The sequence below is a fragment of the Rattus rattus genome, chromosome 4, assembly GCF_011064425.1.
Source record: "Rattus rattus isolate New Zealand chromosome 4, Rrattus_CSIRO_v1, whole genome shotgun sequence".
In the NCBI taxonomy this organism is placed as follows: domain Eukaryota; kingdom Metazoa; phylum Chordata; class Mammalia; order Rodentia; family Muridae; genus Rattus; species Rattus rattus.
The window spans coordinates 116205709-116225429 of record NC_046157.1 but is presented as its reverse complement, the minus strand read 5'-3'; the positions used below and the strand labels follow the sequence as shown (position 1 = coordinate 116225429).

At 45.0% G+C, this 19721-nt stretch overlaps 1 protein-coding gene across 20 annotated transcripts in view; it reads right to left on the bottom strand.

The window, feature by feature from the left end:
• Nucleotides 1–19721, bottom strand: part of Map4k4 (mitogen-activated protein kinase kinase kinase kinase 4) — a 125518-nt gene that overhangs the window by 59540 nt on the left and 46257 nt on the right. For all 20 annotated transcript variants that reach the window (XM_032900989.1, XM_032900996.1, XM_032900993.1 and 17 more), the window contains exon 3: nt 3793–3849. In XM_032900989.1, coding sequence (XP_032756880.1) covers nt 3793–3849 — 57 coding nt within the window. The remainder of the gene's footprint in view (nt 1–3792; nt 3850–19721) is intronic.

Sequence of the window (19721 nt, the reverse complement as noted above, 5' to 3'; positions counted from 1 at the left end):
AAATGACGGGGGCTGGAGAGATAGCTCAGTGCTCTTCTAGAGGTTCTGAGTTCAATTCCCAGCAACCACATGGTGGCTCACAACCATCTGAAATGGGTTCTGATGCCCTCTTCTGGTATTGAAGAGAGCAACAGTGTACTCACATATATAAAATAAATAAATCTTTTTTAAAAAGGATTTAAATGACAAGGGCTGGGGCATACCAGCTCAGCAGTAACAAGCCCTGGTTAAACATCAAATACTCTTTTCAACACTACAAGTGCCTGGACAGGTTTGTGTTTAGTTGGTTTCTAATGGCCTGCCTCGGTCCTAAGTTACACGGCATACTTGTTCTAACTATCTCACCTGTGCCATGGCTCTGAAGCTGAAGTTCTATACCTTATATAGTCCAGTCAGTTGCATCCTGTACACTTGAGTTATGAGGCTGTGCTTTGCAGGATGCTATCGCTGGGGGAGACTGGGTAAGCAGTGCATGAGTCTTCTCTAGACATTTCCCTAAGCTCCTCTCAGCCTGAAGTTACTGTAAACAAAACACATATAACACTACCCACTTGCTGCACTAGTATCAAATCGTTAACAAAGATCTGTAATAAATAAATCTGTAATATGCTCTGTAAACCCTTTCCAAAGCCAACCAGATAAAAGACAGTTTCCTTCAGAAGAGCCCTTTCTGACCTCAATTCTTAATTCTGTCAAGATCAAAGCAAATAGGAAGAGATCTGCACATCTATAAAAAAAATGCCTCCCTTGCAGACTACTCAGCCCCATCTGTAGTGTCATGTCCGGCTTCTTCTCATAACCAAACACAATGGTGGGGAGGCCTACATCCCTACTTACTGCAGCTGGAGCTGCCAACGAGAGTGCCAAGCCGTGGTCTTCCCACCCACTGTTCCCGCACCCGCTGAGCCTGCTGACCAGCACCTAGCCCCTCCTAATAAGACGCATGCTCGTGACTTTCCCAGGAATCGGCTCCTGTACCTCTGTGCTCCTGAGACGAAATGGCAAGCAGACAATCTCACTCTTGTCAAGAGGACCCTCTCCAATGACCTCCCCTCCCCCCTGCCCAGAGCTGACATCTGCTGCTCAGCTGCAAACCTCTCTTATCTGACACCCAGGCCCCAGCAACATGAGCCCAGAAGCCTCAGTGCTGGGACAGGCAAGCACAAGCTTTCCATGCTGCCAGTGGTCCAAGGTCTTCTATTCACAACCTTCTATTCCCAATCTTCCTCTGGGTCCTTCCTGAGCCCCAGGCCACTGCAGAGGTTCTTCTGAGAGAAGAGCATGTAAGAAACATCACTGAGGAGCCAACAGACTCGATGGTTGATTGACGGGGCTTTAAGCTCACCATCCAGTTTTGACTTTACTGGAATACACGAGCTTCCATTAATTACTTTTTTAAGAGATTTATTTATTTTTAAATATAAGTGCATTGTCAATGTCTTCAGACACACCAGAAGAGGGCGTCAGATTCCATCACACCATGTAGTTGCTGGAATTTGAACTCAGGATCGCTGAGCCATCTCTCCAGCCCCCATTAATTATTTTTAAAGGAGCACTACAAATACTCGTGTCTGTCACCTGACCATTGCCACCTTGTTTTTCAAGCAGGAAAACACCTTTTGTAGCTCAGCAGTACAGCACTTATCTAGCTTGGACACACAAGGGCCTCGTTTATCCCCAGCACAGAAAATAGCAACAATAATACAAAAGGCATGTAGTACATGTACACGTATGCATGAACCTCATACATGTTCTCATAGAGATATGACTGAATAAGAAATACACCAAAGGGCTACTGTCAGAAGAGGAAAGGACTTGATTTTCTTTACACTCTCCTAAATGCTTCTCTTCCTTTCTCCGGTGACCATGTGGTGCACAATTATAATCAGACTTGGCCTTAGAGGAGGTTCCAGACTTGAAATGCATCTGAGGTGTGAAGTAACATACCAGGAGGCCACAGCAGCTACTCAGGAAACACAGCGTGGGCTGAAAGCACTAAGTCCAGAAAGAAACTAAACTCTGGCTTCCATAAACACCCAAGGCTTAAGGCTTACAAAGACAAGGTCTCTTTGCATGGTCCTTGCTGTCTTGGAGTTTGCTACATACATTGCCCTCAAACTCAGAGAGATCTGCCTGCCTCTGCTTCCTATAAAGGATATACCCATGTCTGGACCATTTAAAGTGGTACCTAAGTCTAACAATAGACCACCCAACCCAGTCTATAGGTTCTGTGGCTCTGGCGACACCATATCCCAAAACAGCAACCGGGGTCACTCGGGAAGAAACGGGGACTTCATCGAGAAGTTGTCACCGCATGGCCCAGGCTCAGAGCACTTCATAAACACCTACTACATTGAATTACAGTAAGTTCAATTGTACCACTCTTCCACTGATCCTTAAAAATCTTTAAATGAGTCAGGCGGTGGTGGCATGCACCTTTTATCCCAGCACTCAGGAGGCAGAGGCTAGCAGATCTCTGAGTCTGAAGCCAGCCTGGTCTATAGAGTGAGATGCAGTATAGCCAGGGCTACAAAGAATAACCCTGTCTTGAAAAACAAACAAATGGAAACGTTTAGCTGAAAAGCATCTACTTTTCCACAGAACTGTCCTGCCCACAGCACAATTTGTGACAAGAATCTTTTGGATAACCAACCAACAGGTTTCCTCTTAAAATTCTCTAGCTATCCTTGTTGACAGACAAGAGGGCAGTCACCCCACAGAACGCCACATCCTCCCTAGTGGGTCTGAGGGCTTCAACAGCTGTCACCTGTGGGCTACAATGTTTCCTAATTCTAACTCACAAGTGTGCTCACTGGAGAGGCCCATGCTGTGTGAGAGCCGCAGGGATGGTGGAGGATACCTCCCCAGATTATGGATGACTCATCGGCAGCCATCAGTTTCCTCAGTAAGCCCCAGATTTAGGGAAATTACGATCTGATGTAAAGACACTGCAGATTTCTGCTTAGTTCTTTCTAGAACTCGGTAACTGCGCTGAATCTGACTCAACACTGCATAGAAGGCAGTGAGTGCAGAGGATGAGACAAACTAAAACAGGTTACTATGGGGTAGCCCTAGCTCCTCACAACCCATTAAGGATGCACTCACAGAGGCACCCCCGAGTGTGTGTGTGCGAGTGAGTGAGTGTGCGTGTACGCATGGGCTCACATTTTATTTAGCTCAGTTCTCTTTTCCCATCTAAAGCTGCACAGTAAATCCTCACTGACTATTTAAAGAACTATCTTTTGCCACTAAGTTGTGCCAACAACAATCTAGTTGACGTTCTTTCTAAACAGATGTTTCTGTCTTCCAGCCTCTGGGAACTTGGCTCAATATTTCCTTTTCTCAATATTAAATAAATAAATAAATAAATAAATAGGAATGGCACAGATGTGGTCTAATACTCTAAGGGGAGCATTCCCTTCAATCGCCGTTCATGTGACTCCCCCCCATGGTCCCTCCCACCCCAACATTTTCTTTTCTATTAGTGAAGATGTTTCCAATTACAGCCCATCTTGTGGCCAAGGATGACATCACTCAGATGGAGGGAGTTTGTTGTGGGTTGGTTGTTTAAATAAAAAGTGCACTAAGCAAACGAGAGTCTTCGTTTCTTGAGACCATCTGCAACAACTCGTCCACGGGCCTGCTGCTGGACCTGGAGCCTTAACGCCGCAGGAAAGTCATGCACTAAGGTGACCACAACCGCTAACTACGCCGAGGAGGGTAAAGGTACTTGGGCTGGAGACTTTAAAGTCTCGATCTCTTCATAAACATGTATGGTCAATTCAGCCTTACCTCGGTGACATCCATAACCTTGATGGCCGCCAGCTGACCCGTTTTAACATGTCGACCCTGAAGACACAGAAAAGAAAGACTGGTTATTACCAACATTCACAACAGTTATTCAGATGGAGTGGATAACGTCTATAACCCAGCCTCCGTCCAGGCTTTTCCTGTTACTGATAAAAGGTGATCACAGTAAGAGCGTGCCCACCAACGGAACAGCAGAGCTGGTGAAAATAAGGCAGCGGATCAAACGAATTTAGATAAAATATCAATTATTTTTCTCAGAGATCTAATGTACCAATCGTAAGCTCCAAGGTTCTCAAAAGACTCTGTTAAATGTATGTGTATATGTGTGTACGTGTAAGCTTATTTAACACTGCATGCATTCAGGAGCCCACAGAGGCTGGATGAGGGCACAGATCCCCTTAGAACTGAAGTTCCAGGGGATTCTGAGCCTCTATGGAGGGTCTGGTTATCAAGTCAGGAAGCCATCTTCCAGGATCCTAATGAACTTAAGTAATGTGTTTGTCTACATATCAGGCTCACAAACAATCAAACGAAACAAAAACAAAATACCTCTAGATATTCACTCGATATGCCATACATGGGTAACTGCCTTCTTCCTGGACTCCCAACAGCTACTACTAGATTCCACAAATTATAGCAAATATAGGGAGTAGGAAGACTATTGCCCAGAGAACAAGAAGTATGCAAAAAGATTCAGGGACAAGCAAAATAACATTGTCTCAACTATAATTTTTGATTTGGGACCTAAACTGTGTAGCTTACTCATATCACTCTGTATTTAAAAACAAAATAAAACAAAACAAAATCCAAAAAAGTACTATCATTCTCCTCTCACACTGATGATGGGTGGCTATCGGCCTACTCTCTGAAGCAACTAGGAACCACTCCACTATCTTGAACATGAACTACTTAAGGAATCAATTTTAAGGATGGCCCTTCTGTGGCAAGGCAACAACATCCTCACATTTCCCAAAAACTCTCTTGTCTTATGACAGAAAGAGTAAATTTATAACACTAAACCTAAGAACAACTCTCCATTTACTCACAGAATTGGCTCAGGAACTCAAATTACAACAAAAACCATGCAGTCCCCTAGCATGGCATTATCTGAGAACTAGTATACTCTAAACAATAACGAAGGTGCTCAACAAACAGGACAGGAGACAGCTTTGGACTGCTGTGTCATGGGCCCCGTGTCAATGAGGGCAGAGTCATGGTATATATACTTCATGGCATCAGGGAGTACAACAATCACGTCATACCAGTGTGGGCCACGTGAGCAAATACAAGTCCAGAATATGAGAGTCTATGCCCTCTATCAGTAATAACATTAAGTAGCTCCCATGACTATGTCCGCACAATCACATGACTATGTCCGTACAATCACATGACTATGACAGCAGTCACATGACTATGTCTGCACAATCACTACTATGTACACAATCACATGTATGACAGCAGTCACATGACTATGTCTGCACAATCACTAAGTAAAACTGTGTTTTTCTTGAATCCAAGAAGGAAGAGTGCACTTAAGACATAGTGTGAGTGAACCCTCTGCCTCGGCCACATGGCAGGCCCTACAGTACCCATGCAGCCCTTCAGCCTTCCAGCCTTTTTATGCATCTACTTCCAAATCACGGCGGCAACCTTCTCATGGCTAGAAATCAGGTGATGGGGAACGGAGAACAGCATGGAAGTACTTTCTTCTTTTTGAGAACACAACTATGCTACGCTGGGTAGGGACTCTTGAGATGCCTGATATAGTGCCACTTTAGATTACAGATCTACAAAACCCATGAGTCTGTCAAAACGCTCTGGCATCTTTCTTTATTCCAAATAAGTCTGTCAGTGTCACTTCATCACAGTCTGCCTGCCTCACAGGAACCAGAATTACCCCTTGGTGGAGAAAACTCACGGCTTTTGATTCATCCTGCCTTTTTTTTTTTTTTTTAATTTTAGGAAAATGAATGTTTCCTTTTTAAGGAAAAAGAAAACCAACCCTAGGCTTGGCAGTGATACGAGCTAAGGAAGAATGGCCTATTTTTCAACTCTCCTTAATTGTTTCTAACCAAGCCAAAAGTGCCACCTTGCAAATATGCAATACATAATACATGTTCCAAGAAAAAGCACACTATAGAGTGTTAGAGGTCAGGACACTGTAGTAGCCCGTCTCCTTTAAGGAAGTCTGTCCCTGGCCCACGGAAGGGCACACCGAATGACGTAAGGGAAGCTTCTCTGTCCCCATAAGGGGACAGACGGCAATGTCCACTTTCCTAGAGCTCCTTCTAGCATCAGATCCCAGCTAACTGATGCATGTTGCATAATCTGTTCCTAGACCACCTAGACCTCCTTAAAATATCTGATGGTTTTCTACATCCAATGACTGGTGAAGTCTCAGTAACAGGAATTTGAGGGATAAATAATGCATCCAAGAAGATAGAGAGAGAGCTTTTGTTGGACTGTAACCCACAGGGATGGTCCCGACACTGCCCTTAAGCCACATCGTCTGTAAGAAGTTTCTTTGGCTAATTAGTTTGGGTTTTTTTAAAGACAAGGCCTCATGAGACCAAGGTTACCCTCAAAGTCCTGATGATCCTCCTGCCTCAGTCTCTCAAATTGTAGGCTTATGCATGCCCAACTCCAACTCGATTCCAAAGTATTAGACTCATCTTGATTCACCCTTATGAATCCTTGCTGCTAAGCACACCTGACGGGAAGCCACTATAAAACTTCACCCTGTTTCTGCTCTTGGTGTTCTCGTTCTCTCTCTCTCTCTCTCTCTCTCTCTCTCTCTCTCTCTCTCTCTCTCTCAAGCTTGTGCTTCCTTAAAGTCTGTGTCCCTCTGTCATTTGGCACCATTCAACTTCAAAACACACAAAAGATACACAAAGTTTTTATTTACTTTATGAAATTAGGTATGCAGCTACTCCACGTGGGAAAAATAAGTGTTTTCTAACCCACAGTACAGACAGGTGCCAGGTCATGTGACCTCAGCTCTGCAAACCTGAACTTAAGGCCTGCACAGCCTTGGAATCGGGAAGAGCAGAGCACAGACACAAGCCCCTCCCGGCTTTGGGGACACTTGGTGGACAGGTGTGCCCTGGGCAAACGCCTGTATTCCTCATGGAACGTGACACAAGTACCACCACTCTCATCTTATAAAACAGAGAAAGTAAACCTTAGAGATGACCCAGTCCCCTTACCAGGTGTGCAGGTTAAAGAGATGCATCCTATCGAGCCAAATTAAATAGAAACTTCATGTAGATGACTCTACACATACTGGTAGTGTACACACACGGTGTGGAGTAACACTGTATCTATCTTATAAGAGAAGCAATATTTGTACTCTTAGAGTCGAATGGCTTGTCATACACATTGCACCCAACCAAGGGAGAGTCTCACGACGTTAGAGAGATGTCTTCGTGGTCTGACTGCTTCTCATTTACATTCAACTATCAATGTTGTTTCATCAGAAACCTGTCCCTAGACATCTGAGTGATGCTCAGGGGGGTTCAGCTGATGAATGGGCTTGGATAACAAGCCAGAAGAACTTAAGCTTGAATGTGCAGTACTCACATAAAGCTGGATGGAGCATGTCTGCAAGCCTAATGTTCCTACGGCAAGAGGAAGGCAGGGACAGAAGTTGTGGAAGTTCAGTAACCAGTTAGCCTGTGTCTGGCTATCCACAATCAACAGAGATCCTGTACCTCAAGGAAGAAGGCAAGGACCCAGCAGCACCCAAGGTTATCTATCCTCTGGCTTCCAGAAATGCACCCTCATTCACATACGCGTGTGAGCACGCACCATACAGAGACAATTTTACTTAAAAAAAAAAAAAGTTTATGGAGGGGTTGAAAGAGACAGCTCAGTGATCAAGAGTATACTGACTGCTCCTCCAGAGAACCTGTATATACAGGCTCACAACCACCAGCTCCAGGGAGTCTAACATGCTCTCTGGTATGCATACACGTACACGAATACATGCATGTGCACACAAATGCATCTTTTAAAAAAAAATCACCTAAGGTAGAGATGTTACGCTTCCCTAGTAAACAAGCAAAGCTCAAAATAAACATAAAACCATTGCTCCTGTTCCCACAGACTGTGCATATGTTTGCTCCAGCCAGATCCAGCATGAGGACTGCCTGAGAGAGTAGGATGAGACCACGACTTCCTAAGGCAGTGTCTTGCTGGCTTCTCGTGCACCCTAGGATTTCAGGATCGCTTCTGAAGAACGCTGAGAGTGGGAGACAGAGTCTTCTCCAGGGAAGAGCACGCCAACTGGCTGTCCACTACCAAACGGTCAGTCTTAAAAATGTACACACGAGTAACATTACAGACTGAGCAGGGCATGTTTAGAAATGTGTATGTCTACACACACACACAGGGATGTAACCGCAACTCGTGAGAACAGAAGCTATGAACTTAAAAAGAGGGAAGAGAGAGGTATGCAGGAGGGTTTGGGTGGAAGAAAGGGGAGGGAGAAATGCTGAATTTTAATACAATCTCAAAAATATTTTTAACATTAAAAAAAAAAAAAAGACTGCGAAGACCAGACAGACCCAGATTCACCTCTCCCTTACACACTTCATATGAGGAAGGAAAGCCAAGAGCCAACCCGACGCCCCATCTAAACGGACACGTCACGACCATTCCATCTAGACCACCGAGAGGGCAGCTGGAAACCTCCGGGGTCCTCCTTTGCTCTGAGTTCAGTTTCTAGAGCACACACATGGAGCCTCCAGGGCCCTGTGGTAAACAGGGTGAGATCAGCACTAGGCAATCTTGATGACCACCATCCATCCATCCCAAAGGCAGAGACCAGTTTAACTGGTTCTGTACTGTGAACCTCAAAACCACAATCCCCACTGCGAGTACACTTTTTCCAGGAAGTGTCTTTAAAAAAGAAAATTAGCTAGACGGAAAGGGGACACAGCAGCCAGACAGCACTCTGTGAACATTCTTAGCCAAGGAAGCTAGTCACCAGCTCAGAGTACTGAGGAAACAGCCGGGGGGTCCTAAACATCTCCCAGCCAGAGAACATGGCAGCAGGAGCCATAGTCTCTCTCCCTCTGACCTCCAGTCCCACGCCCCGTGGCTAAGAGCAGGCAGGCTCACAACTATGCAAAACTCATCCATAGGTCCTACTTCTTACCACCAGCATCTGCTGCCTCCTCCCGGTCTCCCAGGGCCAGTGCTTCTGACCAGCAGGCAGACAAAGGAAATGTAAGAATGTAACATATTATGAGACCAGTCAGAACTTGTGTTTTAATAAAGAAGACAGAACACCTGTTCTCTGGAGAGTTTAAAGATTAGAAACCTCAACCTTGAATCATTCCCTCTTCTGGCAAAAGCAACTTCTCTGAAATAACACTAAAGAATAATGGTGGTGAGAGTGAAAAGCCACCAATATGATGACAATATGATGACTGGCTTACGCCACGCCCCTCCACAATCAAAGACAAAGCTGAGCTGGCAAAGAAAAATAAAATAAAATACACTATGTACCATGCTTTCTTTAAGGAACTGATATGAATGAGAAACTTTCTAAAACCCTGAATCCTTGAATACCATACAAAGGCTTTTACTAATGTCCCAGGGAAATTACTATGAACACCAGGTACTACCCAGTCCTGCAATTAGAACGTTTCAGGGAATTACTATACCTGGGAATATAAAAGCCAAGTCATCTGGACTCTCCATATCTGTTCTGTTGTTTAGAAACTGTCTCAAAACACAGCTTCTTACACTGTGGGTGCAGATCCCAAAAAGGGAACATAATTGAATGTGGGGTGTGGTGGTTTGAATATGCTTAACCCAGGGACTGGCACTATTAATAGGTGTGCCACTGTGGGCATGGGCTATAAGACCCTCCTCCTAGCTGCCTGGAAGCCAGTCTTCTTCTAGCAGCCTTCAGATGAAGATGTAGAGCTCTCAGCTCCTCCTGCACCATGCCTGCCTACATGCTGCCATGCTCCCACCTTGATGTTAATGGACTGAACCTCTGAATTAAATGTTGCCCTTACCACAGAAAGACAAAAATTAATCCAAAATCAAATACTTGATTACAAGGTGTTTGTGGCATCATTGGGGATTCCCTGCAACCTGAGCTCGGGACACACACACACACACACACACACACACACACACACACACACACACCCTGTACAGCATGTGTCAGATGCCATCGAACGCCAAGGAACAGTGCCTGAAATGCATGAGCTCAGACTCTAGTTATTCATCTCTGGTGGATTGCGGTGTTTTACTCTAAGTACAGAGTTCTCTGTAAAAAAGAGAGGTGGGAAACAGCACATTGGGCAGTGTGTTCAGGTCCTCGTGAGAAGCTGGTCCCCATGTCATGTCAAAAGCTGGCCATGACAGCATGCATCCAGAAGGAACACTAGTACTGTGAGCAGAGACATGATGATCCAAGGGGCTCACTGCCCAGCCAGTCCAGCCAATCAGTGAGCTCCAGTCAGTGAGACCCTATTCTGACAGAACTGACAAAGCACTCCTGAGAGCCCTGATGTTGTCTTCTCATTCACTCTAACCAACCATGCTAACAGGACCCCAGAGACAAGACATATGCAGACATGGGCAAACTGTAGGTAGGGACAGTCTCCCTCCCTTTACCAGGCTAGAAGCTGTTTCTTTTTTTTTTTGGTTCTTTTTTTCGGAGCTGGGGACCGAACCCAGGGCCTTGGGCTTCCTAGGCAAGCGCTCTACCACTGAGCTAAATCCCCAACCCTAGAAGCTGTTTCTTAGTGGTGGTTGTTATTTAAGGTGCTAGAAAAAAAGGGGAAGGAGGGAAAAAAGAGATGGCAAGTCACTAATTATTGGACTCTAAGTCCTCACCATCAATACCAATCCAGGCCTGCACACAGTGGGCAGTCAGCAAATGGTTTTCAACAAATAATAAAGAAGAGGAACCTGCCTTTGTACATGCGAGCTCAACAGGAGCCAGCCCCTTCGAGCCCCTGCGATGACCTCTCCTTCTAGGTAATTCCATGTAAGCAGTACCTCCCTTCAACAGACCATCCAGGGATGGTCAGTGAGTTACAACATCTTCACAGAACACACAATCTAATGGAAATGGGGAGGAGAAGGCAAAGGAGAGGAGGGGGAGGGGAGGGGGAGGAGAGGGCAGGGAGGGGACAGAGGAGGGGGAAGGAGGGGAGAGAGGAAGAAGAGGAAGGGGAAGAGGGGGAGGAGGAAGAGGAGGAGGGAAAGGAAGAAGAGTAAGGGGGGGGAAGATTGCCTCTCCAGGGCCAGATGCCCCTGTTGTTTGTAAGGACACCAGCTGTCCCATGCACTCACCCTCGTACGCTGCACTTGAAGAACAATACACAGGGAAGGTCAGGAATTTGCCTTGACATGGGAGTCTAAAGCCTACAGACTGAAAACTACAACCTTAATCCAACACTCAAAAACTAAGAGCTGTATAAAACGGGTGTGTGTGTGTGTGTGTGTGTGTGTGTGTGTGTGTGTGTGTGAGAGAGAGAGAGAGAGAGAGAGGAGAGAGAGAGAGAGAGAGAGAGAGAGAGAGAGAGAGAGAGAGAACCCCTAGTCACCATTAAAATTATTAAAATGTGATCATACAAAACCCAGACAGCTAGCTGGAGAGGCCCAGGCCTGGCTCTGGAGAAGGCTTGTAGGACAGTCTAATCTGTGACCACCCACCTCACTCCACCCCGGGGCTTCCTCCAAGAGCACTCAGAGGAGTTATTTCCTAGGAAAAGCATAGCTCTCTCTTATCACTGGGAAATCAAAGGAAGAACATGCTGAAGGTTTTAGGGTGATGGATCCGTCCTAACTCTAGATTCACCGTTCCACACATGGTTTAAAAACTCTATTCAGGACTTGTGTGTACAGAGAGCCACTTTTACTTGACAATTTGTTTGATTGTTTAAGTAACTAGACTGAGGCAGCAATGACTCAATGCCCAGGAGGTGCCCAAGCCCTAGGTTCTCTTTTCCTGTTTTCTCAGTGAGGGACCCTCAAGACAGACAGACAGACAGACACATCCGCTCAGAAACTGCTGTGTTTCCGGGCATTGTCTTCCTCCCTTCCCCCCTTCCCTTCCCTTTTCCTGTTCTTTTACACCGTCACTGGAGAAATTCTGACTTTACAGTCCATGGTGATCCAGGATGTTCAGATGGGAAAATATCAAAACCAAGACAGGTAGAATTCCTGCCTGGATGCTAGAATCTTCAGTGAACTGTATGGAGGGCCCACTAATGCACAAAGAACATGAAATGAACAGCCACGCAACATCTATAAACACAACCCCACCCCAACATGAATGTGGAGAACACTCCCCTGAAAACCAGATAAAGCAAAGCCTCGGATCCTCGTCGGGGGCCATACCTGAACATTTGTTCAATGTCCTTTCAATGGACTCCCAGACAGGACTTGTGATTCCCAACAGAAGACTCTCAGGCTAAAGACAGGAGAGTCTGCTGAAGGCCTGGGCCCTGCCATGTTACACAAGGCTTAGAGGGCAACAAGCCCAGGAGAGACACTGCTGACCTGGATCACACCTCAAGACCAGCCACAAAATCTCAGCCATTTGTCTGTCACAACTGCACCCCTACCTCCCTCACTCTTGCCGATGTCCGCCTCATTCCTGACTGCCGCCTCTACATGAGGAAGAGCAGGTGTCCAGGAGGCCAGAGCCTTCCCTCATCACCCCTCCCACAGTGCCAGTCTTCAACACAACACGTGACTGAGGGACGAATACAGGAAACAGCATGGTGAACTAATTCCACTGGATCCTGGTACAGTTTATACCACTTGGTGACGCTGTCTGCCCGGCATGGCTGCCTATTCTAGCAATCTTAGTTCCAATGGTTGACAGCCAGAGAGACAATGAACAGCCCAAGAACCCCCTGGTTAGTCTTTCAGTCCAATGTAATGGAGAAGATTAAAGGAGAATACTGAGTCCTAGCTTCTTAACAAACAAGGCCAGGAGGAAGATAAGCTGTTGCCAGTGTCTGCACTGCCAGAGTTTTACACAATAATATTTTTATTCTGTAAAAAGTGCAAAATGAGTCAAATTCAAAAATTTCAAAATACAAAATGGTGATGCATGTCTATAATCCCAGCACTTGGGAGACTAGGATAAATAGAAGGATCCAGGCCAGGCCAAGCCTCTCTTATATCTGGAAGTGCTGCCTCAAAATATGTGTGAGTGAGTGAGTGTGCATGCATGTGTAAGATTCATTATATTAAACTATTACTATGATTATGACGTTACTATGATTATAAAGACAGCCACATGGTTAAACAGCTTAAATAACTGTAGTAATAAATAAATACCAAGGGAAAACTACACAAATAAATAAAACAGTATGAAAAAATTAAGAAAATCTATGTTTCAATTAGCTATTCAAAAAAAGTTCAGAATTAACTTTATATCAAGCAACTGTATACTTTTTATACTGTATTTTATATTAACCCTGCCCTCAAGAGGCAGTGGTATCCACAGGGGCAGGGAGGGAAGGAACTGTGGTCTGGGTACTAGTAGTGTATATTACAGCTCACTCTGGCCATTACTGGCTCAGCAACAGTCATTAAAGCAACTCTCATACCTAAGTAAAGGATAAGACGGCCCACCATCATTCCAGCCCCAGTTAGAAGGGAGCGCCTAAGTGAGGGCGAGGCTGCCCGGAGCCCGCAGCTAAAACACTCTCAACACGGAAAAGCTGCAGCCTGGAGAAAAGACCTGCAGCTGCACCACCAAAGGAAACACTCGGGCTCACACCAAAAAGTACCACAGCTGAACTTCCCAAGGCCTGAGATTAAACAGTACGGTTATTTTGGAGATTACAGACTATGGCACCACCAAGGCCAATGGCACCAAAGCAAGTTGGTCAAAGAATAAGCCAAGGGCTCATTCTGAAAATTAACTGCAAACTAGAGGCTAGGGAGAAAACGGCACTTAGAGAAATAATAAACTCTGTAATCCTGAATTAGTTGGGAGGATCTAATAAATACCAGGTTAATGACAACCCCTTTCCACTCATCTTGCAGCGGGATAACATACTTCTGAAAGGAGTCTAAAACAAACCATTGCAGCTCTCATTAGACCAGACCTTGTCAACACATCTCTCAATGAAAAGAGTCTGCCTGACCTACAAGCAGAGTTTAGAAACACTATTTCCTAATACAGGAAACATAAAGGGAAGTGAAGACAAAGATGCCAAAGCTGAAAGCAAATGAGAAAGATACAACCAGTAGTTAAACTTTTAAAGAAAACCCTGAAAGGGGGGAGGAAAGACCCTCAACTATGAGAAGACACCAAAGCTGTCTATTGCATGTATATTTATCCTACGGGGACAACAAGGCCAAATCTCAATGAGGGAGAGCTAGATGCTGCTCAGGCCCCCGGGGACATCCCCTTAAGACATTTATGTTCATGCTAATCTTGGAAAAAGTAAACGACTCAGGTGAATGACAACTGCTGAAGCAGTGCCATCCTTCCCAGGCTGCAAGACCACAGACACCATCTCCCCGGCCAGCCCCGCCTCTCACCATCAGCCCCGCCCCGCCCCGTCAGCTCCGCCCCCACCATCAACCCGCCCTGCCCCGTGTCAGCCCCGCCCCGCACTGCCAGCACCTCATTGCACCAGAAGGCACCATCCCACACTCAGAAAGAAGAGGTAAAATATTTCCTCTATTTTTCCATGTCAAATTCTTGCAGCACAGAGAGCAGGCAGCCACTTTAGTTCAATTTACTGAACAAGAAAGGCATCTGGCCCAGAAATAGTTAAAACGAGAGCATAGGTCCACAGAATCTAGAAGTCTGTAAGACTGATCCAGGAACAACAAAACAGTAAGAGCAGCCCAGGCCCTGAACCTTGTCATTACGGCGAGTTTGGGTTGGCTCGGGCTGTTGTTTATTTTGTTATTTTTGATTTTTTGTTTTGTTTTGACTTTTTAAACTAAGTGGGGGGAAGGGGGAACTTCCCTTAAAAGCGTTCTGAGTCTACAGTTTAAACACAGCCTCAAATGTAATTGCTGCAGGATGGAAAATACCATTCTGTCTATTTTAAATTGTTCAAACACAGAAAAGTAAAAGTCACATGGCCCTACAGGTACTGACTGTCTTAACTGTTTACTGTCTAGATTGAACAGCTGCTAACATGAACATTATTGGTCTATTTCTCCTAGTGATGGAGCTCCTCCCTGAACCACTTCAAACAGAGACATTCATCAAGAAAACCTGTTCTCAAAGACGGGACGAGCACTGCATAGCAGTTTTCAGATACAATTATTCAGAGCTAAGGAAAGCAATGGTCCCCCATATTACCTGCCAATCAGTCTACACTCACACACCAAACTCTAGCTTGCTTCTCAGCCATCTTCCTCAGCACCTTCTCTTGACTGTGCTGTAAACGTGAAATCCGCACACAGGCCCTTGGGGGCGTCGTCCGGGAAGGTGGAGACATGGCAGGAAGTATGTATGTCATCAGCAGCGAGCCTGGGTTTTGTGAGCAGGCCTCCCTTTCTTTCCACTCTCTGCTTCCTGACTGTAAACAGTACAAACAGCCAGCTCCCACCCTCATCTGTTCCCTGCCACCACAGACCCTAGCCCTTCTTACACTGCAGCCAAGATAAACATCTCCTTGTGGGTCAGGAAGGTAATCAGAGCAGCAAGGAGAGTGACTAAGACACAGGCCAGCTTCTTTTTTTTTTTTTTTTTTAATGTAGTTTATACTCACACTGAATTTTTTATTTTTCTTTATTATACATAAATGCCTATTGTTTTCAAATCAGACCTTCAAAGAGGAGCTAATATCAATACTCCTCAAACTATTCCTTAAAAAGTAACAGAGGCGACACTATCTAATCCATTCTATGAAGCCACAATTACTCTGATACCTAAACCACACAAAGACCCAACAAAGAAAGAGAACTTCAGACCAATTTAACTTATGAATGTCAATTCAAAATTACTCAATAAAATTCTAGCAAAGTTGAATAACTCATCAAAACCATCATTTACCACAATTAAGTAGATGATGCAAGGTTGGTTCTACATATGAAAATCCATTAACATAATCCACTACATAAATAAACTCAAAGGCAAGAATCACATGATTGTCTTGTTTGATTCTGAGAAAGCATTTGACAAAGTATAAGACCCCTTCCTCTTTAAAGTCTTGGAGAGACAACACCCCTTCGTGTTTAAAATCTTGGAGAGATCAGGAATTCAAGGCCCATACCTAAAAATAATAAAAGCAATATACAGAAAACCAACAACCAATATCAAATTAAATAAAAAGATTCTTGAACAATCCCACTAAAATCAGGGGCAAGACAAGGCTGCCAACTCTCCCTGTATCTTTTCAGTATAGTGCTCGAAGTTCTAGCTAGAACAATAAGATGACAACCATTAAATACCAATTTAGAATAGAACATATATAGATACAAATAAGTGAAATAACTCACTTGAAGTTACATGTCTAAGAAATGACAAAGGAATGTGGGAAGTTTGACTCAGAAGCCTAAATTATTCTTTCTTCTTCCCCTTCTCCTCCTCCTCCTCCTCTTCTTCTGCACCTTGTATTATTTTATGTATTTACATTTCAAATGTTATCCCCTTTCCAGGTTACCCCCTCTCCCATCCTTCCTCCTCCTGCTTCAATGACAATGATCCCTTTCCCATTCATCCACATAATCCCACCTCACTACTGTGAGATCATATCTCTGAATGCTTTGTCCTCATGATCACTCTTTGAATCATATCTACTTCGATGATTTGGGGTTATGAGCTTTCTAGATTTAAGAAGAAACTGTTTTTAGACAGCCACTTTTACTCCTTACTTTTGTTTCAAATTTTATCCTTCACACACACACACATACACACACACACACACACACACACACACACACACACACACACACACACAAATGCTATATTGATGTGCTACATGTTAAAGTCTTAAGTTGATTGTTTTCCTATATTTTATATTTTAAGAGATTCACACATCTGTGTAATGAGTTTTACTCATTTACTCTGCCTTACACTTTCTCTTTGTTCTCATTGCTCTACCATTGCTCACTAAAAGTATTCTTATTTCTAATTAATCTCCTATTATGTTTATGGCTTTTTTTTTTTACTTCAGAGATAGTTTTTTTTTTTTATTAACTTGAATATTTCTTATATACATTTCGAGTGTTATTCCCTTTCCGGTTTCCGGGCAAACATCCCCCCCCTCCCCCCCTTCCTTATGGGTGTTCCCCTCCCCACCCTCCCCCCATTGCCGCCCTCCCCCCGACAGTCTAGTTCACTGGGGTTCACTCTTAGCAGGACCCAGGGCTTCCCCTTCCACTGGTGCTCTTACTAGGATATTCATTGCTAACAGGCCAGCTTCTTGATACAAAGTCTCAAGGAGAGTAGGCAGCCGACAAAGCTTCTTGATACAGTCTCCTATTTTGAATGTATTTGACTGCTCCCTTGCACAACCTGTGTTGATAAATTTGTTCCTCTAAGCCAGAAGTCTATCTCATTTGATTAAGATTACTGCTGTTGGAACACTCTATTGACCGTGGCGTATCCACAGTGCTGCTACATAATGGAGGCCATTGGACCGACTGTGTGCCACATAATGCAAGACAGACAGACAGACAGACAGACAGACAGACACACACACACACATATTCTCTTACATAACCAAACTATTTTAAAGAATCATTTATCTATGTATGAGTACACTGTAGCTGTCTTCAGACACACCAGAAGAGGGCGCCAAATCCCATTATAGATGGTTGTGAGCCACCATGTGGTTGCTGAGAATTAAACTCAGGACCTCTGGAAGAGCATTCCGTGCCTGCTCTTAGCCACTGAGCCATCTCTCCAGCCCACCAAACTATCTCTAAGTGTGTGAAAAAAACCCTGTTTAAGTCCACAGGACTGCCCACATAAATAAATAAAGCCCTGTCGCAACAGCTCCAAATGACAAACAAAAGCTGGGACAGAACTGCCGAGCCCTTGTCCTGTATGATCAAATAGCATTTTGGGGCTAACAGAACTGAAGAGCTGCAGCCTAGCTTCTGTGAAACCTCACCTCTGTCCACCCACAGCCTTGGGATGGCACACTGGTATTGTTCTGTAACATTATACTAAAAAACATATCACAAGAACTCTTTGCAGGTTAGAGTGGCATTCCAACTCTCATTCACCCTGGAATCCTGAGTGATTCCTAGTCTTTGTTTTCTGTAGAAACATTGTCATCTTCCAGTGTGTTCCTTTTCCTCTGAGTCTCTCTGAATGTAACCTACCTGCTTTAAACTCTAGAAAAGTTTGCTTCACCCAATTCCCTCGGCTGGAAAACACAAGCACTTGTGCATACTCTGGAAACGACTCTGGTTCTTCTCCATTTAGAACAAACTAATTGGGTGAAAATTGTTATTTCACTAGCCCCACCATAGAAAAACCAAAAACCCCTAGAAAAACTCTGACCAACATATAGCACCAAAGGGTGTGAGAGTTCCACACAGCAACCAGTCACTGCTGCGATTCATAAAGACACAAGCTAACAAATGGGTGGACTTGTACTCCTCAAACCCACAAACCAACTCACATCCTACCTATAGCAGATCTGAGAACAGGGGCCTCGTCCGTCCACTTGCTGAAGCGGGAGCTGAGGGTGTGGGCAGAGAAGCAATGCTTCCCCACCTCACGGGAGTCCTCTCTGGGGCTGTGCTGAGATTAGGTGGAGTTAGCCCCAGCATCTATCTAGTCTCAATCCAAGACAGGTGTGTGAAGACAACCTGGATGTCCTGCCTCTATGCTGTTCTGGCCTCTCTTTCTCACATACCGCTTCCCACCAAACGATGGTCGGCTGCCATTTTTCCATACATGATGACTGCTTAAATTCACTACCATGCACATCATATCCCAGCCCCTACCCTCCCACACCAACTGCTGAGAACCAGCATCAAAGAGACCACTGCTTCCCATAATCCTCTCCTCCAATCATACCAGAAGGAGGGCGGAGTGCCTGCTGAGCCCAGGAGGAGGACCTCTCGGCCCTCTGCTAGCCCCAGTGAGACAACAGTACGCTTTGTGGACCACATGCTTGGAGGGGGGTAAGGGGTCTCCACAGCAATTTAGAATGAGGAAATTATGTTTATTGCCAGACTTTTGTTAAAGGGCTCCCATTTAGATGGCCGTGCCCTTAATAATCTCCCCCTGTGCCACTTCAGCTGTTTCACCTCGACAAGAGCTGACAACTCAGCAGATGGCATCAAAAGTACCTCTGTACTGAGTTGAATGGAGAAGCAGGGCCTGGGCCAGACAGAGACTCTATTCACAAGTGCCTCCTTTGAACGCTCCTCTGCTGTTCTAAATCCTAAGTATTCAAGTCAACGCAGGGGGAGATCTTCACTGCCCAGAAGGGGGAGTGGGGAGGGAAGCGCACCAAATGCGCTACCTGTGCCAACCATGGATGACTTGCCAAGTTGAAGCCAGCGTAGACTAAGCATCACACCGACACGTGACGCCTACCATATTGTATATTCCGGATCAGGGTTTCTTTCTCCTGGACCCATAAGATGAGGCACCTCTAACTGGCAAACACAGAAGCTCTGGTGTTAAAGCCATCGCCCGGGTCACAGCATCCCCGTTTATCACACTCAGTTAAAAGTTCACTTCCCATCACAAACTTTCTAGTACTGAAAGTGACTTTGCTTGGCAGGGTCTCCTGGTGCTATCTGACCAGCCAAGAACCTAACTAAAAGAGTCTAAGTTGGCCAGTCCTACAGACCTGTCGAGCCAGCATGGTCCAAGGAGTTCACCAAGGTGAGCGCTCACTGCTTCCAACTGTTGACTACCCTGTCCTAATTCCAGATCCTGTACTGTGTGCACTCAGCACAGATGACAGATGTGGCACCCACGATGC